Here is a 27,234-nt window from a genome sequence, read left to right on the forward strand (position 1 = left end):
GTCCTACATCGGGCTCCCTGAATGGAGCCTGCTTCTCCCTCTGCCTGTGTCTCTGCCTCTCTCTCTCCCTCTCTCTCTGTGTCTGTCATGAATAAATAAAATCTTTTTTTTTTAAATAAAGCTCTAAACAGACTATAAATAGACTACAAAAGAGGGAAGTACAAACTATAAGCTTAGAAATAAATAATGCCTGAGTTATATATAACTCTTGACATTCTGAAAGAGTGGGAAAATCTTTAAGGAAAATTGTAGAGTATAGCTGGCGCTTAAACTAAAGATAATACCACAACTGCTGCCTAGTCAATATTTCTATGACAAAATGAAATTTTATAGATTTGGTTAATTCTCACTCAGCAATGCTTGTCAACCACAGTTTGCAGTGAGGGAAAAATAGATGATTACAATTCTAGTAACTTCAAATTTGAAGGTTAATATGAATTATATTGCTTTGATAGATGACCACAGAACTTCATTATATATTTTTTTGTATGTGATTAAAGTAAATTTTAAAATTGTTAATCGGTTCTAAAATCCTGTTATATACTTAAATAGAAGAGTTATAAATTATTAAACATGCTTTGACAATCTAATTCTTTAGTGACTGTTTCCAACTGGACTTTAAAGTAGGAAAGAGCTACTGTCCAGATTCATGATTTTATATTACAGTTGATGCAGATTTCTATGGAGAGCACAGCCTATGAAGACTTTTCTTTGTTAGCTACCAACTGTGTAATAGCTAACAGCTCCATATAGCACAGAGGAGAGACTTCCCTGGACTTTGTTTTAAAATTGTATTAATCAAGAACTTACTAACAAGAAAACATATTTTAAAAAGGAGTTTATGGTATCTATATAGGAGAAATGAAGACTATTTCTCCATACCTAAGATAGTACCTTCATTTCCTCTCCATCAACATTAACAGCCTGGTATACCTGCCTTCGATAACTTTCTCCATGTATCAGGGAGGTTGTCATTGTTTAAAAAAAAGGGGGGGGGGTCAGGGAAGGTGGGGAATCATATTAAGTACATTTCTTCAGACTTTTTGCCAATACATCAGAGTCGTCTCTGATACTCTCAAGACATCTGCTGTGTGTTCAATGAATCAATAGCTGGATTTATTAACAAAGCTGACACATAAAAAGAATCTCATCAAACTAGTGACTTTTATCTACTAGGCGCTATTTCAAGGATAACATTACAGAGTGAAGATTCATATGCTATTTATATACAACAAATAAAATTAACACAACCAAACTATAAAAATTGGACCAAACTCAGACTAATCTGCTTGAAGCACCATTGTACTGTCTTCAGACATACCTCACTTGCTCAGTATTACATATGGATGCAAAGAAGGTTTTTTGATACTGTTTATTGATAATAAAATAGCCAAAAGAATTGTAATGTGTATTTGTTTAAAGAAAGTATCTACTGAAAAAAAAAAGTATCTACTAACATATTCTGTTGCAATTATGAAATAACACATTAAGACAGTTTATGGTAAACTCACCTCTATAATAAAAGAGACAAAGGTCAGAAAGCACGAACCAGCGTTTCTTCCATAGCTTCATGCCAGTACTGTCCTACATCAAATCAACATATTAAAGGATTTTTTTCATTTCAGAAAATTCAAATTAATTTCTGATGCATTTCTTTAAAATAAGCTTTTAAGACAAGATATATTTCATATATTCTATACAGAATACCTAACTAAAAAGCCAAAATATGGAGGCAGTTTTCTAGAACTTCTGTTAACGTTAACATTAAGATATTTCCAACTATATAGGTCTCTGAAGAATAATACTGTCATGTAAGAAACACTGTTGAAGCGATCTGATTCAGTTTCAAATTTGTAAGCAATTTGGAATTTACTCTTCTGAACACACGTCTGCTAACATGAGGATAATGTAACCATGCAGCAAGCATTGTGCATATTCTGGTAAGCCAAATTTAAGAAATATGTTAACCTTCAACAAGAATAATATGTGATTTGAAATTATCCCATAGGTACTGTGATTCAAAATGACTGTGAATAAAGGAAACTGAGCATACAAATACATTTCACAAACATTTTTTTCTTCTTACATATACGCTTTGGGTTCTGCTCACCCTGAAAAAAAGAGTGCCTCTTTGGCAGCTTTTTCTAAATAATTCAGTTAATAAAAACACCAAGCTCAATCAAAATTATAATTTTAATAAAAATTACCTTCCCACATGCAATAAAGCAAAATTGTAAGAGAAAATGAAACACACTCACAAAGGCAAAAAAAAAGAGGCCAGTATGGATGTGCATTAATAGTTCTTATTTATTTCTAGTTGTAACCATCTAAATATGATTTTAGAACTTACATAGGTAAAAATCTTAAAAAGATCTGTCCTTGAAGTTGACAATTACACCATGGATTGAAAAAGATCTTTTTATTGGCATATGGTATTTTCAGTTTCCCAATAATATTCTTTAATGCAGATAATTTAAAACTTTAGACTTTTAAGTGACTGCAAATAAACTCTGTGAAAGTCACACAGGTGTTAGAATATAAACACTCATGGTAGAGAAACTGGTTATACTCTTCCAATACAAATTAATCAAGGGAATCAAGAAACAAGAACAAAAGTCATTTTAAGGAAGTCCCATATCCTCTATTAGGATACATTAAGCTATTTGAACATAATTGGACTTATTAGAAAGTCTAGTTAAAAAAATATTTCAGCTTGGAGAAGTTTAAATGTCAGTCAAAATACAGATGATTTTAAAATAAAAATTAAAAGTTGTATTCAAGTTATATACTCAAATCAACTCAGTGCACGCTGGCCAAACTAATCTGCTTCAATGATTGGGAATTCTCTGGATTTTAAGAGGGCCCTCTTTCAATGTGTTTAGTTGTCACCCCAACTTTCAGATGGAACAATGTTTAATTAATCTTTCATAACAATTTCATTATGAACTTTAAGGACTATAATTATTAGGTAATCTGAAAGCAATTAGCAATATTTGAACAATTAGCACCATCAGTGACCTAATATTTAACTCACTTTGTGTCATCTATATATGTGTAGAATCAGAGACAGAACTAAGTTAGAGGTCTTGAATTCTGAGTATATCGTCTCAGTTACCTAGTGGTCATTTAACTTGGAAATCCAGGTGCAAACCAGAAAGTAAAAAAGAAACAGCGTCTGAGGAGTAAAAATGGATGTCAAAAAGTCCAATGAACACACATCCTTACTAATTCCCAATGTATTGATAAGGCTCCAAAAAGTTTAGTTGTCAGGTTTTCCAAACACTAGAACAATATACACCCCAACTTCTTATTAGGGTGTCTGAGATTGATCCGTACTTAAGCAAATAGCAGATGAGTTAAGAAAAAGAAACAGCACACTTAGTCTTGAGAGCCTAAAAGTAAAAATCTGAAAAAAATCTAAAAAATTTCAACAATGATCAGATTTATCTGTACATTAAACAGAGAAGTATATAATTGTATATTTAATGATTTTTATAGGAATACAAAAATGAACAAGACCTATGCATGATTTTTCCCCCCACTTAAAGAATATTTCTGCCTGGATAATTTTAGCATATTATTGCTAACATTTTCACACAGCATATATTTAATTTCAAATCTAGAAATACCTAGATTTACACAAACATACACAATCTCCGTTCTAAGTAATCATTACCTTTTCTTTCTTTACTGTTCCCCTAACAGTCCTCAGTGGTAATAAAAAGAATCTAGATGACTATAACACCTTCCTCATTTTATATAATTGTCCTAGGTATATTCAGCTGAAAAGGTCTCTTTTTATTCCATCTTTCTTTCACACTGAATAGAAAATAAACAAAAATACCTGTTTATAAAGCCAACCTCGTCTGACCACAGGTGCATTAGGATTCCTTTTAATTGAATTAGATCTCTTTCCAAAATTGTGAACTTTTTTTGAAGCCCGTGAAGTCTAATTAGAAAAAAGCAAAACAGAAAATGTGTTATTAATAGGTGTTTATATTTCATCTTCATAATTTTATCTCTTCAGATTTCTCTGAAACTTGTAAGACGTAATCTTTTCAGGTGAATTATACCAATTCTACTGCCTTTTAGGACTTAATTCTTTCAAGTGTAAGAATTCTGCACAAAGAATTTTTTCCCCCAGGATATTAAAAAGAATCACAAATTTTACAATCTGTCCTTTAAAATTGGGACATATAATTTTTTTTTGAGAGAGAGAGAGCATGCACCAGCCTGTGCACATAAGTTCAGAGGAGATAAGGGAGGCGGTGGGGGTGGGGGGAGGCAGGGAGAGGAAAGAGAGAAAAACAGACACCATGCCCAGCTCAGAGCCCAGCATGGCTCAATTCCTTGACCCTGAGATCCTGATATGAGCTGAAACCAAGAGCCAGTCATTTAGGTGTCTGACTTTTGATTTCAGCTCAGGTCATGTTCTCAGGGTCCTTGGATCGAGCCCTGCATCAGGCTCCCTGCTCAGTGAGGAGTCTGCTTGAGGATTCTCTCCCTCCCTCCCTCTGGCCCCACCCACCCCTGTTCTATAAATAAATAAATAAATAAATAAATAAATAAATAAATAAATAAATAAATCAATCAATCTCTAAAAATAAAATAAAACGGCACAATGTGTGGCAGTACTTTGTCCTACCTGCTATATAAATTGAATAAACCTTGGGTAAAAATGAACAAATCTTTAAGAATAAATGAAATGTAGGATTTTTTCCCTTGGTATCTGCATTTAATAGTGTTGTTTTACTTAGGGAAAGTAAACAGTGTCAAGTCAGGTCTCAAGAAAAATACTCAGATATAAAATATAGAACATATCACATCAAGTCTACACAACTGGAAGGATGTGTTTAATATTATGTAGCATTTTCTCCTTTATGGGAACTCTGAACTTAGATGATACCAGACAGATGGTGTTTACTGTATTCTTAAAAGTGTACATAAGGATACATAATCTTTTGAAATACTATTATGTTTAGGATGAAATTTATTTTGGCAGGAGTGGTAGTGGTAACCAACAAAAACAAAGAAGCTGAATTTGAGTTCTCTATAAAGGTAAGTGATATCAAAATATTTCTAATTTTTGACTTATCTAGAATCCAGCATATTTCACTAGAATTTTGTTTTTTGAAGTTTGTATTAGTATATAATAGAATGTTAAGAACCAACATGAACCACATTTTCCCCAAAGCATGTTTTGTTGATAAATTTTAACTTATTTTGAACAGATACATGCTTCAACATGATATAAAACTCAAATGGTATACCAGGACCTGTCTATTTCTCACCCCTGGGCTCCAGCACCCAAACAATCTCGTGAGGCAACCAACATCAACTGTGTGTATGTGTATATCTATTCATCTAAAATAATATGACACAGGTCATTTTCTTTGTCAATAACTACAAGTACGTTCCACTACTTCTGTTCCACTATTTCTTGGAGCTTATTACTATTTACAGGGTAGTCAATATATATATATGCAAGAAAACTTTTTAACTTTTCAAAATCAGATATGAGAAAAATGGTGTCCTTTAAAATTTTTAATTAGCATTTTTCATATTATGAATGAGTGTGAACATCGTTTTCATATATTTAACAGTAGAATTCTATTTTCTTTTCTGGGAAGTGATTTTACATAATTTTCCCATTTAAAAACTACACTATAATAAGCCTTTTTCTTAATGATTCATAGAACTTCTTTAATTATAAAGGTATTATTGTTTGTTATATGAAATGTGGATACCATGCATGCATGATAATTATGTATGATTCAATCTCTTATTATTTTCTACTTTGATTTGTGGGTTTTATGTCTTATTTAGAAAGCCCATCTGCATTCTAAGTTTGTTTTTAAAAAGTCTTCCATTGTTTTTGTAGTGCTTTTATAGTTTTGCTTTTAACATTTAAACACCAGGAAAGCATGGGTGGCTCAGTCAGCTAAGCATCTACTGCCTTTGGCTCAGGTCATGATCCTGGGGTCCTGGGATTGAGCTTCGTGTCCACCTGGGCTCCCTGCTCAGCGGGGAGCCTGCTTCTCCCTCTTCCTCCACTGCTCCCCAACTTGTGCTCTCTCATTCTCTCTCTAATAAATAAATGAAATCTTAAAAAAAAAAATGCCAGAAAACATTTCAACACCTGATCCATTTGGAAAATTTTTAGTGTAAAGTCTGAGGCACAGATCCAACTTTCCCTTCCAGACAATGACTTATTAGCCAGCCTCAACTTATCTTTCATTTCTCTAGGTTTTGATTAAAATATATTAGTGAAGCACTCTAATGCTCAGTTATCCTACTAGCATTTTATGTTATGTAAGAATTAGAAATTATTTACAGTATTTGGAAATTTACATTAACTTGTAATCTACAAAATTTCATTTTATTTATTTTTTTTTTCAAAATTTCATTTTAAAAAGATAACTTATTCATTTCTTTATGCTAACCATAATTTACTATAATTGTTCTATTGTATCATTTTTTATTAAATAGAGATTATTCTTTTATTCTCCCTTGATTCTCTTGCTATCCATTAATTTAGGAACTGAGAAGCAACTTTAAGGCAACTGTTTATTCAGATTTAGTAATCTATTTTCCAAGAGTCTGATATAATTTTCATATTAAAATTCTAAATTTAAAATATTAACACTGTGGCTTAAAGTATAAGAAGGAATATCTATAGATTTTTACAGACACAAAAATCTAATCTAGGACACATATATTAAACAATTAATATTTTTCTTTCTGATTATAAAGGAAAACCACCCACCTTTATTTCCATATGACTATGGCACTTACATAATGGATTCTAAATATGTCAGAGTCATCAAGCACACTGGCATATGGTTTCCCTTTGGCAGTAAGGGATTTTACGTTTATTTTTTTAAAAGACTGTCTGCTCAGGGGTGTCTGGGTGGTTCAGTCAATTAAGTGTCTGACTTTTGATTTTAGCTCTAGTCATGATCTTGTGGTTATCTGGCTCCAAGCTCAGTGCAGAGTCTGCTTGAGATCCTCTCTCTCTCTGCCCCTATCTACCCTCCCTCTCTTTAAAATAAATGAATCTTAAAAAAAAAAAAAAAAGTCTGTCTGTTCAACCTAGGCATATGTAACAGTCAAAAATAGGGATTTTTATGTCATTATATTAAACTGCATTAAAACTTCAGTTGATACAATAAATTGCCATTTTCCTACACAAATAGCCATTATATTTGTAAAATTATTCAAAATCTGAACTCTACAATATTTTTAAAGTCATTAAATTATTAAAATATAATATTAGTTTATATTCTATGCCATTGTTTAAGCTAATTACCTCAAATGTAATTAGGTTCATGTAATAAAAATGAAATGATTATTCTATAATTCTAAGTCCATTAAAAGTAACAGTAATAGCTGCTATCAATTATGCCAGTTATCAATAATTAACAGTAAGCAAAACAACTTACTCTGCCTACAGGGCTCATTGGATGCACTGCATAATCTGAAGTCATGTTATAGTTAGAAGCTTCATTTATCATGCTTATAGGTCGTTCCTTCTTTTCTTCAGATGTCATAGTTGCCACAGTCCTGAAAATATGTCAATGTTAAAACTTGCCATATATCCTAACTGCTTTACAATGAAACTTCCCTAGAGTTAACAATGCTAGTGTCTCACTTTTTCATTTGGATAGTTGGAGCTTAATAAGCTCTAGAGTCAGAATTTAACATGTTTAACTACTTTAAATAAAATTAACATTCGTGTTTATTTTAATAAGCACTATTACAGATATTCTACTTGGTCATCAAACTGGAAAATTGAAACTTCAGTTATAAGATTAGCTATTCTAATACTGAAAAAAATAATGATATCAAGAACTATTTTTCTGTGAACAGATTTATAGCACAGAAAATATTTTCACACATATTTTATTTGATGGTTACAACAATCCTGAGAAAGGATAATTACCACTATCTGATTTAAGGATGAGAAAACTGAGTTCAAATTAGTTTCCTAATTTGACCAAGTTTATAGTTTCTCTGACCTTACATTTCAGACTCTTGAGCTTACTATATCTGTGCTTTAACTGTTGTAAAAACAGCTTCTAAGATTACATTCTTCATGAAAGAAAGCTTTAAGTTATGTTCCTATGCCACCTACACTAAATAGATGGCTTTCTCTTACACTGGACTACAAATATCCAGATAAGAAAACTGTTAAATCGTAATATATTAAAAATATGGATAAGAGCAATCTTAACGCTAACACCATTTAAAATGAAGGCATTCCATGAAATTCTTTACTTACTGTTCATTCACTACAAAAATACAATTGTCCTGTGATGGCTGTCCGGTGACTGGATGTTTACAGGTCACTTTCCTTTCATTATGGCTAAAAGAAAAGAGAAAAAGAGAAAATGTATGTACTTCCATATCACAAATGTTTTTCTAATAGTCTGGTAGCAAAACAGTGTTTTCTTTACTGCAACATTTGTGAATAAAAGAGATGAAATTCAAATCTTCAGGTGTTGAAATATGCTACTACAGTATTACCATACAGTTAAAGGCACCTCCTACCATCCAAGCCTGACTTCAGTTCTTTCTTCTCACATTTTATAAATAAAGGGAAGTTGATTTTGCTATATGATCATTGCATTTTACATCTGATAGGTGGGTCACAAAGAATAAGTATTTATTTACCTCCACTATTTTGTATCCTAATCTAGGCACATTATAGAGAACTCATAGCAAATTCATATATGGAAAAAATTAACAGTATTGCTATATGGGTACTAATAAAAAATAGTACCACAGGAAGAGTGATATTTTATGGTGTTGTTTTATTGAAGAATCTTCTTTTATTTCAAAGATTTTATTTATTTATTCATGAGAGACACAGAGAGAGGGGCAGAAACATAGGCAGAGGGAGAAGTCGGCTCCCCACAGGGAGCCCAATGTGGGACTTGATCCTAGAACTCAGGGATCATACCCTGAGCCAAAGGCAGATGCTCAACCATTGAGCCAACCAGGTGCCCCTATTAAAGAATCTTTACATAACTGAATAAACATTTAAGAGCACTTGTTTATTTTATGATACAGTTATACATATGCAGTGGGAAAGGTTATATCTTTCATTAAAAACATTATGGTCATAGCTTGTTTTATTGCACCTCTCCATATTGTGCTTTGCAGATAATATGTTTTTTGCAAATTGAAGGTTTGTGGTAATCCTGCAATGAGTTAATCTATTGGCACTGTTTTTCCAACAGCAGTTGCCTACTTCATGTCTATCACATTTTGAGAATTCTCACAATACTTCAAACTTTTTCGTTATTAGTATATTTGTTATGGTGATCTGTGATTAGTGATTGTGACTCACTAACAGTCCAGATAATGGTTAGCATTTTTTAGCAATAAAACATTTTAAATTAAGGTATGTACATTATTTTTTCAGACATAATGTTATTGCAAACTTAATAGTGTAAACATAACTTTTATATGCACCAGGAAACCAAAAAATTCATTTCTCATCTTATTGCAATATTCGCCTTATGGCAGTGACAAACCAAACCTGCAATATCTCTAAAATATGCCTGTAGAAGAGTTTCATATTAGTGTCCTTGTAGATTTTACATTAATTTTATGTCAATATAATAATATCAACAGATAAAAGAAGATATATTGGATACTTTGAAGAAATACATTGAAGAACATAAATATATTCATATTTCATATGGATTTTAGTCACTGGTCTTCTAAAATCGAACACTAAGAGTTTTATATAGTTTTATTTTGAGACATTGTGTTCTGAAAAGTGCTTGGACAATAAAAACATCAATTTAACTGAAAATAGCATCCACTTTAGGAAAAAGAATGTGCTCTTTTTAGAACGTTCATTATTAAATACCTCCATCCCTTTAAATCCTTATCTAATGGGTACCCGTATCTATGTAGTGGTCAGGATATCGGAGTGGTCTCCTAGCCAGATAACCATTGTGGGGCCATATTATTACAATTTAGAGCTTCCAGATATTAGGATTGGCATCTACTGTGTTCCTCCTAGGCAGCATGACAGAGCATAGGGAAATAATGCAATATACACAGGTTTATTTACTTTCTTTTTGCAATACTGGTTTTTATTGAAAGAATTTGTATATTTCTATCTATCCCACAACCAACACTGACTTTTTAATACTCGCAAGGAGAAACTTTAAGGAAAAAAAGATGCTATCCTTCATTTTTTATCATTATGGTATCCTAATTCCTATGCCAGGCTACTTTACCCCCTTTTGCCCCTCCGAATGTTCACTTTGACATAAACTGCATATATTTTTCAAGGCAAAGTGTATCTGCAGTATTTTTGTGTTTCTTAACCATTTAACGGTAAAACTGTGCAACCGCTTTTATTAGTTCCCTATCTTTATTTTTATTTTTTTGAAAGTTTTTTGTGTTTATTTTTTTTAAGACTTTATTTATTTATTCATAGAGACACAGAGAGAGAGAGAGAGAAAGGCAGAGACACAGGCAGAGGGAGAAGCAGGCTCCATGCAGGGAGCCTGACGTGGGACTCGATCCCAGGTTTCCAGGATCACACTCCAGGCTGCAGGCGGTGCTAAACCGCTGTGCCACCGGGCTGCCCATCTATCTTTATTTTTACATGCCACTAACAAAGTTTCTGAGTGATCTTCTAATAAAGTCATTATCTTCAAAACCCGCCTGCTTTTCATTGCTGGATTTTGTACAGTGAGGTATTTTTAGGAACACACGTGTTGTGTCGTAACAAAACTGACTGTACACGTTACAAACTATTTCTATGCTGCTAAAAGTACATTTGAAACTTTAATAGAAAAGATGCCATTAAAAAAAATCCTTGCCAGAAATTTTATGCTTTTCATGAACAAGAAGGAAAAACTGGAAAGGTATGATGATACACAAATTTGTGTTTCTAGAGGAATCCTTATAAAGAAGAGATAAAATTCAGGTCTAGATATAAAACATGCTTATAGTCATAGAACAACTAACTAATTCCCATCTTATCTTTGAGCTCTCTGTGGATTTTTAAGTCCTAACCTAAAAAAACACGACACCCAGTATTCACCTACTCTTACTTCCTGACTACTGTGATGTTTTAAGATTTTATTTTTAGGTGATCTCTACATCCAGTGGGGGACTAACCCACAACTCTGATATCAAGAGTCACATGCTCCACCCACTGAGCAGCCAGGCACCCCTACCTGTGATGTTTTAATGTTCTAAAGTCTAGACCAGTGGATTTCAGCTGGGAGTGATTTTATTTCCCAGGGGACATTTGGAAATGTCTAGTAATATTTTTGAATATCACAACTGGGACTGGTATCTGGTGGGTAGTGGCCAGGATGCCAATAATGTCTTAAAACGCACAGGAAAGCTTTCCACAGGAAGAAAGTATGAAGCCTAAAATGTCAATAGTGTGAGGTTTAGTTAAGCCTAACATAGATCATCATAGCCTTCTAACAATGAACTCCGCTGAATGAGCCACATTTATTATTTCATTGTGTTCCTGTCTTTCTCTAGAGACAACAGAGGCAGCAGGAAATAATGGCAGTTGAGAGCACAGGTTCTGTTATCAGACCACCCAGTCTTGAATCCAAGCTCTGGACTCACTGTTAGGTATCTAAATTACCTTTCTATACCTTAGTTTCCTCATTTTAGTACTAATAGCTGGGTCACAGGTTGTTAGTTTATTTTTTTCACAACTGCCCTAGCAGTGAACAGAACATAAAAATCTTTGCCTTCATGAAACTTACTTTATAGTGGAGATGTTTATGAGGATAAAAAGGGTGAGCAGTATAAATACAGCCCGAGATAGAATAAGTCATTGATAATTGTTACTTTAATTGTGAACTAAGGACTTTCAGCATGTCATTGTCATTAGATTACTGTTCCGTCAACTATTTACATTTAAACAGTTTAAATTAGTACTCACCCAGTAAGTCATCTTCATCCATCATTTTTTGCTTTCTACATTTTTACCCATAGGTCAACTGCAGTGATGATCCTTCTGACCTATCCCCCAGAAAGTCACTGGTAGCCTAATGCTTTGTCACAATACCGGTGTCATTCACCTCACTTCATCTTATCACATAGGCATTTAATGAACTTACATCATCAAAAGAACAAGGGTGAGTACAGTACAAAATATTTTGAGAGAGGCCATATTCACATAACTTCTGTTAGCGTAGATGGTTTTAATTGCTCTATTTTATTATTAGTTATTTTTGTTAATCTCTTACTGTGCCTAATTTATAAACTAAACTCTACCATAGGTATGTATGTACAGGAAAAAACATAGTATGTATAGGGTTTGGTACTATCTGTGTTCTTAGGCATCCTCTATGGGCCTTAGACTGTATTCCCTGCAGAGTATGAAGGGGCTACTAAACTCAGTATTTATCGTAAAAGAATAAAGTTGTAATCTTTTTTGGTTTTCATGCTTCTGGTAAATGTTTCTGCCCCTAATATGTCAAAAAGACAGATGAGAGAAGTAATTCTAATATAAAAGTTCCAAAGAAAGATTAGCTGTGTTTTTATGGTAGCAAACGCAGTGTGTGAGAAGGTTCTTAAATAGTGACAAACAACACTTAAAAAAAGATGGACCCAAATATTCCAGAGAGTTCAGGGCCGAAGGAAATAGGTCATATTCATTAGCTCAATCTGAGGATCATGCACTATCAAAAGCTCTGATAAAAGGGTTGAATCAATGCCATTTTAAAAAAGATATCAAGAAATTGACAAATAGCAATACAAACTGCTTGTTCTTTGGCATTATGCCTTCTTCACTATTACCAGATATGTAATTTAGTAAACTAGAAGATCAAATGCACGACCTGCTTATTTAAAGCCTCCATGGAACTACTTCACTCAATAATAATTTAGTTTTAAAAGATCTTAAGATGAATAAATTAGTATGTGAATAAAATGGTAGGTTTCTATCAAATGATATAAATAAATTAAAAATGACATTGTCTGCTGGAGATAGAATATCCTACCTTATTCCTTTTCAAATCTTGTGTTAGTGAATCAAATAATACATCATGTAGGTAACTGTACTGGAAAATCTGGATGAGGCTGAGCCATTTTAAACAATACTGACATTTCTAGCAGCCTACATAAAAAGGGAAAGCTGATAAACTACATTGCACCTATAGACGTGTTATGGGAACAGAGCAATTTACTGGTTTGAGTCAACTCTTAGTGGAGGGGCTTTTATACGAAGAATAAGTTAAACTCTATGGTAGCACACTAAAGGTAGTTGGTATTTGTGTCCCTTTCCAGGGTCACTGGAGCAAGGTATTTTTTTGTTCAGTCCACATTGCTAGTTTTCCTTTGGCAGGAGACTTCTAAGGGAAGATGCCAATGACATCACTAAGGCAATACTCCCTTCTGCACACTAAGTAGATGCATAAAATGCACAAAATGGCACATTTCATATAGAAACCTCAAAAAAATTACGGGTTTAGAAAAAGGAAAAAAGATTTTTAAAATCGGATTGTGTGTGTGTGTTGCACTGAGTTGTAGGAGTTCTTCATGTATTTTGGGTATTAACTCCTTATCAAATACATGATTTGCAAATATTTCCTCACTTGGTAAATATATGATTTGCAAATATTTCCTCACTTGGTTGGTTGCCTTTTCATTTTGTTGTACAGAAACTTGCTGTGGTAATAACATCGACATTTATCCACTGTGCACAAAATTTATGTAGTTTTAGAAAACTGTCTCTTACTAAACTCAGATGCAAACCCATTTGTATGATTTTTTCTGAATCATATATTTTCCTTATGGGGAAGAAAGGATTCAATTTAGTATAAGAATATAGGATATTGTAGTGGTTTGGCAGTTCTTCTGGCAACTCTGGCAATGAAGCCAGTATCATGACTTATACTTTTACAAGGACTCAACCCATAAAAAGTGCCACACATACACAATGCTGTTAGATGGGAGCAAAGAAGAAGAGATGTGGGAACTACGGATGCTATTTAATTCTCAAATTAGTCTGAAAACTATAGACCAAACAGCTCAAATGTGTACTTATAACTCTTTTATTTTTAGTATCCTTCTACTTAAAACAAAAAGGAATACTGTACATTCTCAATTTACCCTTGGCTTCAGTACACTTTCAGATAAAAACACTCTCCAGCTTGTTTTAAAATTGAAGAGCTTTTATCACTAGAACCCATATAGCCATATCACTTTGAGACTCAAACAGTCTCATATTAGGTTTTAAAAACATGTTTGTAGCAGTGAGTTAGTTATTAAATCAACTGGTTCTAAGGTAGTTCACAGTAATTTTTAAAATATTGTTAAATGTTAAGTTTGTTAATGTTTTATAGAGATAACTACTTTGTTTTTCTTTTAATAAAAAGGAGAAAATGTTATGTTGAAATCTGACTGCCACAATGACTATGTCTGCAATTTATTTTTAAACTGAAAATATGCTGGCATGGGAAACTGTGCCTACAGTTAAAGGCAATGTTTCAAGAACAAAAGAAAAACACTACAAGTGCCCTGCTTTTCTTGAGGCTCAGTTCTTAAACCTTAGTTATGTGAAGAAATAACCACTGAGTTAGCAATCTACAAGGCTGTAATTTTTTTTTTTTTTTTGCAAAACATGAAAAGTATATATTTCCTTTTCTCGCATTTCGTTCTAAATACCATTTGCCTTTAACTTAGAACTAACTGCTTCCAGACATCCTGCCCAAACTTCAGTGATTCATTTACCCACCATCTCCTTAAGGTCTTAACTCTTTATCTTCTGCTCTCCTCTCTCCTCTCAGCATTTAGAAAAATGGGTCATCTCCAATTTGGGGAGGGGGTTAAAACAGAAAGGATTTCTCAGCTGTGAGTACCTCGCTCATCCTCATTTCCAGCAGTTAGAATTAAAATCATTACCTTAACGATCGCTATTATTTAAGCATGACAGTGAGTGTGGCTCACACACTCAGTTGTCACACCTGTACTTATGATCCTCACATAGACTCTTGGGAGGTATAACTATCTTCACTTTATCAATGAATAAACGGAAGCTCATAGCATTTATAAAACTGACAAAGTCACACTGCTCGCAACAAGGTAATAAGGAAGAAGCAGCCCTGAGGCCTGGACCTAAGCTGTGTCCTTTCAGATCCCCACCTTTCAAACCTGCCCCTGTCTTGACTCTTCTCTGGGCCAATGAGACTTTTCAGTTCTGCCCTACATCTTCTGTTTCTGCTCAATGGTACTAAAATAAAACACTATACCTTCCTTAGAGGTCCTTCCCCTCTTCTGCAGACCAGGGACACACCTTCTCCCTCACTGCTTCTCGTCTTGCCTCCTTCCACCTCACTGCCTAGCATCACCCCAAGACCAAGTCTATCTGAAGCACTGTAATCAAACTTTTCTCAATTCCAACTTAATTTTAGATTTCCCATTTCTCTTCTATCTTCCTATTCTCTAAGGCTATACAATCATTTCCCATTCTTAGATGCTCAGACAAAATTATCACAACATAATCATAAACGTGGTCACACACTTCTCAATTATAACAGGTACCAAAGAATTTAAGTACAGATAGCAGCAACTGTAAAGCCTAGGTTTTACAAAAGCATCCCAAAGGAACTGAAAATTTTGCTTTTCCCAGTGGGAAAATATGAATGTGATGTAATGCTGCAAGTACAGAGATGAAAGCATTATTACAGAGTAAGAACAATAAAGAATTAAAAATATAAGGCTCACATACAAATTCACCTGTTTTAGTTTTGGGTTGCTTATAATTTCTAAATCACCTTTTAAACAAAACCTCAAATAAAACCAACATACTCATTTACAATCTATAAACACTTTTTAGTAGATTTTAAATAATTTTGGAAGTGATGCAAGAATAATTCAATTAACCCCATGCTAGTTATAAACAAAATTTACCTATCACAGTAATAACTACTACATATTCTGAATGTTATGGCAAGGTTACATTTTAGATCACTTGATAAATTACATTATAAGCAAAAAAAACTCTAAACAATTGAGATAATTCTTTCACTCCTAGGTCATTTGAGTGACTCTAGGAAGCTTTTAAATGGGAAGGTTAAATGGCATTTAATGGTTAAAATAAATATGATTCTTAGAATAAACACACTAACCCACAAAAGTAATTTCTTGCCAAGTATTCAAGAAAGTCACAATTCTGGTTGCTACCCAGAAATCACCCTATGAGAATATACAACTAAAGACATCTATCTCTATCACTGTCCTAGTTCAGGCTCTTATGTCCCGAAGACTCTTTTAACAGCTTTCAAATTCACATTTTAAGTAGGTTCTCTTCTATTTAGACCATCCTCCTCATTGAACCTTAATTTTTTTTTTTTTTTTTTTTTTTTTGTAAAATGGGAACCAAAAGCCAAACAACAATAACAAATCCTACCCCAAAGGACTTTTGCAAGAATCAAGTACTTGGTAGCATAAGGCTGTATTACCTGGACTTAACAAAGTACTCACTAAATATTAGCTAAATTTGAATGTGCTAGGAGAGATTTCTTGAAAAGTTAAAATGTTATTTCCTTGCTTTACAAAGTTGCTGGCTCTCTGCTCTGTCTTAAATGTGAAGTACACTGGTTGGCATAGGACTATAATTTAATGAATGAGAAACCTGATAATTTGATCTAAAGTTAAAGTCTACCAGTTAAATAATCTATGCAAAAAGGCATTTTGTAAAGCCACCTAAGGGAACAAAAATGATCACAGGGGATATTATAGTGGTTTAAAAGAATACTTATTTAAAAAGTTACAGTCACTTGTATAAAAAAGCTTTATTTGCAAAAGTCTAATGGAGTTTTTAAATAAATCTAAGCGGAACTCCAACTCAGAAGCTTGTCAGTAGTTAGCATCTTAGCATTTAAAAGCAATAAAACGTGGTATTCAAAAATATATAACCTGAATTGCATTAATTCAGGCAATTCTTTCTTTTTTTTTTTAAGATTTATTTATTCATTCAGAGAGAGTGAAGAGAGAGGCAGAGACACAGGCTGAGGGAGAAGCAGGCTCCCTGCAAGAAGCCCGATGTGGGACTCGATCCTGGGTCTCCAGGATCACACCCCGGGCTGCAGGCGGCGCTAAACCTCTGCGCCACCGGGGCTGCCCAATTCAGGCAATTCTAGTACACCTAATGAACCCCAATTGCTAATGCTTTATTATAACATGCATTAAATAGAAGTTTACTATATCACTGGTAAGGAAGCAAACAACAAACTAGAAAAGGTTGAATTTAAGCACTATCTCTTCTGTATGTGGTCATATAACACCTTTAAAAAGTTAACCAAATTCTAACCTACACAAAAAGAACCACATAATTTCCAGATCCAGTTAGTTTATTGTAAATGAAACATTCTTTCCAATCATCAAATTGACAGGATAGCTCAATTCAAACGGAAAAAAAATATCAGTAATCACTGAATTTTACATTTACATTTTATCATTGAATAGTATTTAGTCATTTTGATATTACATGAGTTTTATCTGAACAATCACTTCAAGAACAAAAAGGTTACTAATAAGTCAGACAATACCTGTATGAAACAAAGATTTTGTAAACAAACAATAAAAGGGTAACTTTTCTTTCAAAATGGTTATGTTTTTGTGTAACTTAAATACTTCATTCAATATGAGACAGGCACTGGTGACACAGCCTTAGTAACATTATAAACAAACAAACAGTCATAGAACCATAATCAAAATACAAGAAAGGGAAGCAATTAGGGACTGATCTTGCTTATTAGCAAGGGGAAGAGCAGGGAAGATGTCACAGAAGTGGCTGCCATTTGAATTGAGCCTCAAGATCAGGAGTGGCCAGTCAGATGTGGCTAGAATTTAGCACAGATTGAAAGGAGGGGGTATAGAAATGGGGCAGAAAATCTACGCTTTGAGTAACAACATACTTACATATAAGACATTTACTATTTAAGTTTTGTAGCAATGTATCTGCTTCATTCTTCGGAGCAAATATATTTTTTATAACTCTGAAAAGGTTCAATGCACTTATGTGATGCACACAGCACTTAATTAAGATTCTATTTAGTGAACAAATCACTATCCCTGAGTACTGAGAAATTTCTCACTTACATTTTGAGGCGGGAGTGGGACAGAAATCTGACCCAGAATGGCAGGGTAAAGCCCACTTCTTAGAGTAGAGCAACCAACGAAATCAGTGGTCACTACTGGCCATGGTGATGGCAGTACTGTACTCTAGAGACACATTTTCTTCTAAAAGAGTACCAGGCTATATTGGTTTGATAACTAGTAGGTTTTCATAATCATAGTGAAAATGAAATCCCTCTAATACAAGGATCAATGAACTCTCCTCATTCATTTAACTTGCTTAATCAATGCACAAGGTTTTGTACCACACACCACTAGGAAACAAATATACGTTCAGAACTATTAGTAGCTTAAAGAATACAATTTCTTTTTTTTTAAAATTTTTTATTTATTTATGATAGAGAGAAAGAGAGAGGCAGAGACACAGGCAGAGGGAGAAGCAGACTCCATGCACCGGGAGCCTGACGTGGGATTCGATCCCGGGTCTCCAGGATCGCGCCCTGGGCCAAAGGCAGGCGCCAAACCGCTGCGCCACCCAGGGATCCCAAAGAATACAATTTCATCTGAGTTTTACTGAGCTAAATTTCAAAAAAGAAAAGCACAATTATACTTTTCCATCAGGCTTCAGTATTGATGGAAAGAGGTCCTTAAAGCATACCTTATTCATCAGAAAACAGACAAGTTCTTTATTCTCTACTGCTTTAGACTTCAGTAAAACTTTTATGTCAATTTCAGGTTATTTTCCTGCTGCAGTTCTGCTCATCACCACCACCCCACCCCCCAGCTTTTTGGCCAGATTTAATTTCCTGTTCATACAAAGAAGTTTAAGTAATTTCCCGTCACTTGAACTTCAGCAGCATTTAAGCCAATGACCTCTGATGTCATAGTGCCTCAAAAACATCTTTGTTTAAAATGTATACTGAATATATTCCAATTCATCGTTACTACAGTAACTTTCTGATTAAATTTAAAATACAGGCTATTTTAAAACCATGTTAAAATATTTTAAGATAAATTTTTAAAGGGAATACAAATATTCATGAGTTCTCTATATACTTAAATTTTCTGGCTTTGGGCAGAATTTTCAGCTTCCAGTTGAAAATTTTGCAACTCAAGGGAAAAACCGGGCATCTTGAATTAAGGCTGTCAAGTCAAATAAAGTGAACTTGAGACCCTACTTCTCTTATTCCTATGCTTCCAAATGCAGAAGTATAATGTATACTAGGAATCATATATGAGGTAGTGATCGCAAATTCCTTAAATTTGATGTTTTTGTAATTTCACATAGAAAAAGATGACTTAGATAATTTCCTTTCAATACTTAATCATGTAATTCACGCAAAAAATATAGAAGGCATCTTATTCATTCAGAAAATTGATGTGAAAATATTTAAAATATTAAAAATTTCCATATTGCCCTTTCCTTAACTAGTCTTAAAAAAGTAGAAGGTGCCTATTCTTTAAGAGAAAACTTTGAAAATTCTTCTAAAGAACCTTGAAATCACAAGGCTGGTACTGAATCCACATTAAAAGAATTACACCAGAAATGCCAAAATGTAAAGGACTTTAAAGGCTTCAGTTTATACCATACAAAGAGTATGAAATTAAAATAATACCATTCATCTCCTCAAAATGGAGAAGAAAGTTAAAAGCAAAATAGCCACAAACAAAAATTTTTCCCAACCTAACCACTCCTTAAATTAATGCCTTCAAAAGAACTAAATCAATATACAGAGTTAAACTCAAAGAAACATGAATATTATTAATACAAATCTTTTAAGGCATACTGCCCAGCTTTTATAACCAATGGCAGTACTAACTTTATATAATAATCTCCTAAAAAAAAAAAATCTCCTACCATTATATTGCTTTCAAATTTTAAGTTAATGAGGATTTCTATATTGAATCACATTAATGCAACAGTCCAAATAGTTAACTTAAATAAATAGCAGCTTCGACCAATTGTTAAACTAGTATTAATATACATTTTAGTAAAAACATTATGTAATGAAAACTGTTAACATCTCCACAGGAATATCTGAGAATTATCCATTTAGTTCTCTTTAAGGACAAAAAAAAAAAAAAAAAAAAAAGCCCAAAGAACAAGCTTCTCTTCTGAGTAAGCTAAAACATACACAGGATAAATGTAAAAAACTTTCATTAAAATCTTTAGGCTTTAAAGCAATATGCAGCTACTATGCATTTATGTAGCTTAAAGTTAAGGAGAGACTAAAAAGAATATTACATTTTAAAATGCCCAAATCATTTGAAAACCTAATGATGTACAGTATTTATATTTTTACAGAAATACAATAGTTCGGTTATAGAAACATTTATAATATGTCAATTTTGTGCACTAGGAACTATGCCTGGCACCAGGGCTACAAAGACTACCTCCCACAGGATCATTACCTGAGAAAAGTCCTAATGCTCATGTAGCCATGATTTATTTATTATTAATACATAAATATATAAAAGTAACAAGAATTACTCACCAGCCTTCATCAAAATAATTTTTGTGAACAGACATTTAACTATAGGCAAAAAAGACACCGGAATAAAAACCAGACTCCTTTGTCTCTGAGCTGCTCCCAAATGAGCACTGTGGGGACTAAGCACTAAGAAAATGCACTGTGGCTGTCAGGCCAGCCTGCCACTCTGCAATTCTGACGCCGGGATGACATCACGCACCAACATGTCACTGCAGCCGCACATTCAGGCAGCTTCTCCAGGAAGAATTTGTTGTGATTATGCATGCCTTCCAGCCATAAGAGTGAAATATGCTTTCAATTCTCTCTAAAGTTGGCATATGGCAGAGGGTAAAATATCAGCATCTATGGTTGCAAACAACTCTTGAAGAAAACATCCCATTAGTAGTTTTAAATAACCTTAGCTCAAAATAAATAGACATTTCCTATTAAAACTGTAAGCAGATCAATTTAAATGACTCCTCTAAAAATATTTTTTGTTGTTATTATTTCCAAAGCTGATACATACTTATTTCAAAAATTCAACCAACAGGGATGCCTAGGTGGCTCAGTGGTTGAGTGTCTGCCTTCAGCTCAGGGCGTGATCCCGGGGTCCTTGGATTGAGTCCCGCACATCAGGCTCCCTGCGTGGAGCCTGCTTCTCCCTCTGCCTAGGTCTCTGCCTCTCTCTGTGTCTCTCATGAATAAATAAATAAAATCTTTAAAAAAAATTCAACCAATAAAAGTAGAAAGTTAAAATTGCCTGGTGTTCAACCACCCAGAAATGACCATGGCGGCTTAGATTTTTTTTTTAAAGATTTATTTTTATTTATTTATGATAGACATAGAGAGAGAGGTAGAGACACAGGAGGAGGGAGAAGCAGGCTCCATGCCGGGAGCCTGACATGGGACTCGATCCCGGGACTCCAGGATCATGCCCTGGACCGATGGCAGGCGCTAAACCGCTGAGCCACCCAGGGATCCCGCGGCTTAGATTTATTGATCACTTACTATGTCAATCACTTTACAAACTTATCTGAGCCTCATAACCCAATAACAGAAGTTCTTCATTTTACTGAAGAAACAAGACAGAGTAGATATGGAACAACGCTAGTACATGACTGAGCAGGATTCAAACCCAGAGTGTCTCTACTACCTATATATTTGATCACTAAATTATACTATCTAGCAGTAAAGATACCAGTTGTTTACATTCTGGTAGACCAGAGTTTGAATATATAAACCTATTTCAATATTAGGAAATCAAACTATAAATGTTGTCTGCAACCTGCTCTTTTCATTCAACAATATGCCACGGACATTTTCCCATGTCAATAAATATAACTCTTCCTTTTTTGATGGCTACCCATCACAATTATTTAAACCGATTCCTACTAATCACTTTATTATTATTTTTTTATTATTACAGACAATACTTAATGTATATGACTGTCAGGTATCTTCCTGCTTTCCTGCTTAGCTGTGTTGGTAACACTTACATTCTTTATCCTCCAAAAAGAGGTAACAATTTGTATTTGTATCTCAATACATTAGATTTTTCCTTTCCCTACAAACTGGGTATCAACAATTACTTTTCTTCTTTACAAATCTGATAGAAAACACACGCCATCACACAGTTCTAATTGCGTGTGTTTGTGTTTTAACCACAAGTGACGTTATGCCTTTCTTCATACGCCCATTCACAGAGGCTGTCCAGCTTCATGGTCACAAGCACCTGGCTCTGGAGTCAGAGATAGGAGTCAAGCTCTTTTTCTCAATAGTACTCTGGGCACAGGCAAGTTACTTTGCTTCTCCACACCTCTACTTCTTTATATAGAAAATAAAGATAATTTAATCCTCACAGGATTTTTGTGAGAATTGTATGAGAAAAATTACACAAGCAGGTTTAACAGTGCCTACCACTTAACAAGTGCTTAATTAAATGTTATCTCATATTTAATGACCAATCATATTTCTTCTGTTATTTCATGCCCTTCGCCCAAAATGGTGATTCTTAAATGAGTACATGAACAAACCATTTTACAAAACATATTGTAAATATCTTGTAGGAATGCTAATGTCATAAAAACGTTCAGTAACCTCAATGTAAGTTGTCTTACAACTAAATCTAGCATGTAACATAAAACTGGCGCTAAAACACTCCTTTCATATGAAACTGCTATAGCAAAAATTAAAAATAGCATCTCAAGTTGAGAAAACAAAATTGTTTCATCATGTAGTTTGAAATACAGACAAGCAAGCCAACACAGTTTGTTATAACCAGGGGGTTTGCATATGTTTAGAAAAGTAGTGATTCATGATCTTTCCCAGTTTTTCAAAGTGAAGGTTTTGCTATAGTCTCAATTATGTTCAGTTTAAATTTCTTATACAAAGAAAGAAAACAAAACCCATTCTCGAAAACATCAAAGTCAACAATTTTCCCCACAGTTCTTAAAATCCCATAGCCCCCTTTATATGACACAAATCCTAACAACCTATAAACAGAATATATGGAGATTAAAGTGTATTAAGTTTATCATAGCCTTACCCCCAAACCAAACCAACTTTCTATTATATAATAAAGTCTTCAACTGTTCTCATTATCAAGTTAGTTGTAACAAAACATCACTAAAAATAGTAAGAAGGAAGTTTTATATTATTCTAGCAGATCTGGTTTAGGTGTATCCATTGTTGTATATGCTATAAAATTATCCTCTGCAAAGGCAGACACTTCTGTAATATGTTTGTAGAATCACAGTGACATAGTGGTTCTGTATATGGCTGCCAGGAGAAAAACAATAATAATGAAGCAGTAGAAATCTGTCAAGATTCTGGAAGATTAACAGGAATACTGAGAACTAACAAGTTGACTAAATATTTGTCTTATGAAGTTACCAGCACCTTGCACTATTTCTCTAGAACCTGAGAGGCTCAGGCCCCCTCATCACTCACCTACAGCTTACAAGGACTTCCACAGGGAAAAAGAGGGAATGAGAGAAGGTCCTTCCTCTCAAGGCTAGAGTATCTTGGAACTGACAGTTTAATAGGGAAAAGAGAGCTGTAAACAGATCATTATAGCATAACCTAATTCGCAGAGCACTGAAGAGGAAGTAGCTAAATGCCTGGGGGAATCTGGAAAAGGCTTATTAACAAAGTAAATGACAGCTGGCCTAACTATTTCAAGAAGCAATTTCAGTTAGAGGTAGTAGTTGTAAAAGTACAAATTCAAGATGCAATCTAAATTTTACACTTATAAAAAGGTGCCCAATTAACTGAGAAAACTACTCATGTAAGGAGAAAAAATATATACCAAAAAGGCAATTCTCCCAAATGCCTTATAAGATTCTGTTCTGCTTTTCCTAAATGTCAGCAATAGCTAGGTTATTAGCTTTCTCAATTCTGCCCAAACCACATTTTAGAAAAGGAAGCTGAGGCAGATCTGTAGATGTATGCCCCACTACTATATCAGAGCTAGTAAACTTCTTTAAATCAGTAGGAAATCTTAAATCTAAATTAATCTTGATTCCCTTTTCAGGTAGCTCTATGCTACAGGGGATGCTTCATTAAAAAGCCACAGAAGAAAAGCCCAATGAGGGCCTCATGAAGGCCTCCAAAATATTTGCCACCAAAAAATGTGTTTCAGTGTATTCTTTGCGAATATTTGTGATAACAACTAAGAATTCAGTTCTGATGACTATCATTTTTCATTTCTTTTAGCTTCACTTCTCAGTGGCATTTTATTTTATTTATTTTATTTTTATTTTTATTTTTATTTTTATTTTTATTTTTATTTTTTTCTCAGTGGCATTTTAAACTCTTGACTACTCACTTCTTAGAAATGCTACCCTTGGGCAGCCCGGGTAGCTCAGTGGTTTAGTGCCATCTTCAGCCCAGGGCCTGATCCTGGGGACCCAAGATCGAGTTCCACGTCGGGCTCCCTGCCTGAAGCCTGCTTCTGCCTCTGCCTGTGTCTCTGCCTTTCCCTCTGTTTCTCTCATGAATAAATAAATAAAATCTTAAAAAAAAAAGAAAAAGAAATGCTACCCTTGATCTTAACTTATGTAACCTGGTTACCAGCCTTCACTCTGCAAAACAAGCTTAAGTACCAAACAACCTGATCAAGCACACAACTGTCTCCATAATTTGGTGCCAATTTAACTCATCACTAACACTCAAAGGAGAAGTCCTCTTAATGGGTGAGAAACATCTACCAATCTCTTTTCCATATACTAACAGTGCTAGATAAGAGAAAGCACTCAAATATTCCATCAGTTGATTACTGATTTTATCTCCTAGGTCAATAATTCAAATCTTTCAAATCAGAAAAACACTAGTATAATGAGAAGACCACTAATGCATGTTTCTGATGCATATTTTTTGCAACACCACCAAGCATTTTACTCAATTCTGACACCATATACCCAGAGATGTGTCAGAACCCAGAGGTTAAGTAAGAGCTCTGTCCCACAAGACTGCCTCCACTTATTAGATAACAATCTTAAATCCAGGTTGTTACTGTGCTTCTGATCCACTGGGTATAAACTGGAGGTTCCCATGACCCCCTTCTCAGCTTCGATTAATTTGCTGGAGTGGTTCACAGAACTCACAGAAACATTTATTCATGTTTAAAATTTCTTATATAAGATATTATAAAGGCTACAGTTGAACAGCCAGAAGAAGAGGTACAAAGAGGAGGGCTTAGAAGGGTCCTGAGCACAGGAGCTTCTGTCCCTATGGAACTGGGGTATACTACTCTCCCCAGTAAGTACATGTGCTGACCAACCTGGAAGCTCATCAAATCTTACTGTTCAAAATTTTCTATGGAGCTTAATCTGCAGTACAGAGTCCCCCAATTTCCCTCTCCCTGATGTCAGTAGGTGGGGCTTAAAGTTCTAATCATTTGGTCTTTCTGGTGACCAGACCCATCCTGAGGCTGTCTAGGGTCCTCACTCTTAATCACTTCATTAGTATAAGCTCAAAAAGGGTTCCTTATGATGACAAAAGGTACTCTTATTACTCAGGAAATTCCATGGGTTTTGAGGAGCTTTGTGCCAGGAACCAGGAACAAAAACCAAATACATTTCTTACACATATCACAATACAATAGTGAAACACAAAGTCACACAAATGTAAAGTAAGAATACCAACAGCTTCCTTTTCCTTTTTCCCAAATTTTCAAATTAATTTATCTTGGCATCATACTCTATTTCATGACTTCAAGAGAAAACACCAAAGTAGCACTAATTATAAAAGTACATTGAAAGTAATTACAAAACAGTGTGTGTGTGTGTCTCTCGCTCACATATCCTCCTTATCTTCTGTTAAAAGGTGGTAACCAGGGAGACAGTGAATCAACCCACAAAAATTAAACTCACACCCATTGGTAGCCTGAGAGGGATCCCCAATGTCCCACGAATTCACTGCATAGGTAAGCGCCCACACAACTTGAAGATCAGTATAAAAACAAATTCTGTACCACCAAGACAATCAATGTGCACACTGGGCCAACTTCTAAACACTAAGTTGGTTATCATCATTGGACACTGTGAAAATCAGTAATGGAATCCTCACTAAAATGGAGCCAGGAGGTCCTGGCACCAGAAACACTCATCCCCTATTGTTACTGAATAATCTATCACGGTCACTAACTCAGGAATTGAATGGGTAAGATCTGGTACACCGTGTGGCCAACTGCTCTGTTCCATGGAATCCTGAGGAAGCTGGACAAATTGAAAAGCATAGCTCCTGGCTAGGTTTGCCAATATTGTTGCTGAACAAACTCGGACAAACCCATTGCAAGAGAAGCCAGTAACTCAAAAGACCAGTGTTTGGAAAAAGAGAAAATAGAGACATTTATTTCAGATGCTGGTACCCAGGGAAGGTGGCAGGCTCAAACCTTAACAATCAACCTTGGCAAAAAGGGCCATAGCTCAAGACCCTGTGATCATAAAATGAGCTGAAACCAAGAGTCGGCTGCTTAGTGGACTGAGCCATCCAGGCGCCCTGGCACCTAGAGTTTTGTAAGGGGTGGAGGTATGTGGAAGAGAGCAGGCAGGGAGGCTGTGATCATGGGTAGGGGTGGGGTGTGTTCAGCCCAAGGTTATGGGCAGGGAAGGGGACATGCTGGGTGAGTATGGTCTTCTAGGCATTCTGTTGTTATCAGAGCTTTTCTGATCTCTGGTAGCTCTAATGTTCTGGTCATTGCAAAACATCTTCATCAATTACTCAAGAAAGTGTGACAATAGGAACAGAACAATAAAGAAGTAAGAATGATGGGTTTCGGTATAAGTGGTCTTGTCTATTTCTGGTTTTTAACTGTGAGGATCTACAGTTTGAACAAGAGGGCTCACTGACGCTACCATTCCTGGTCCACTACAGACCCAACAGGAACTTAGACCTTGGAGAGATGGACTTTATCTTGCAACCAGTTTGGGTGGGGAGGCTTTCTCCCCCCACCCCACCCAAACTAATAACCCCAACAGTTCAGCCAATGAGAAGCCACCATACTTCCAACTCCCAAGTTGCTCCAATGGGCTTTTAGTTTATAATATCCTTCCCAACAAAGCATATTCCTCCTTTGTTGCTGGTTTTCTCCACAGCTTGTTTTTGTCTTGGATTGCAATTTTCTTTTCCTCCAAAAAAAACTCATTTTTTGTTGGTAAAATAACTGGCAGATTTTATTTTT

At 34.7% G+C, this 27,234-nt stretch overlaps 1 protein-coding gene across 25 annotated transcripts in view; it reads right to left on the reverse strand.

The window, feature by feature from the left end:
* The window catches only part of PLEKHA5 (pleckstrin homology domain containing A5), a 242,065-nt gene that overhangs the window by 95,596 nt on the left and 119,235 nt on the right, over nt 1-27,234 (reverse strand). For 24 of the 25 annotated variants that reach the window (XR_012017644.1, XM_072798812.1, XM_072798810.1 and 21 more), the window contains 4 exons: nt 8,282-8,365; nt 7,443-7,563; nt 3,845-3,949; nt 1,512-1,584 (listed from right to left, as the gene is read on the reverse strand). Coding sequence is in view for 24 of the 25 variants with exons in the window: in XM_072798812.1 (XP_072654913.1) it covers nt 1,512-1,584; nt 3,845-3,949; nt 7,443-7,563; nt 8,282-8,365 (383 nt within the window). In the remaining variant the exon portion in view is untranslated. Of the gene's footprint in view, nt 1-1,511; nt 1,585-3,844; nt 3,950-7,442; nt 7,564-8,281; nt 8,366-20,576; nt 20,713-27,234 lie in introns of those variants that run through there. The other variant, XM_072798797.1, reaches the window with a different exon arrangement.

This window comes from Canis lupus, chromosome 25, assembly GCF_048164855.1.
Source record: "Canis lupus baileyi chromosome 25, mCanLup2.hap1, whole genome shotgun sequence".
NCBI lineage: Eukaryota > Metazoa > Chordata > Mammalia > Carnivora > Canidae > Canis > Canis lupus.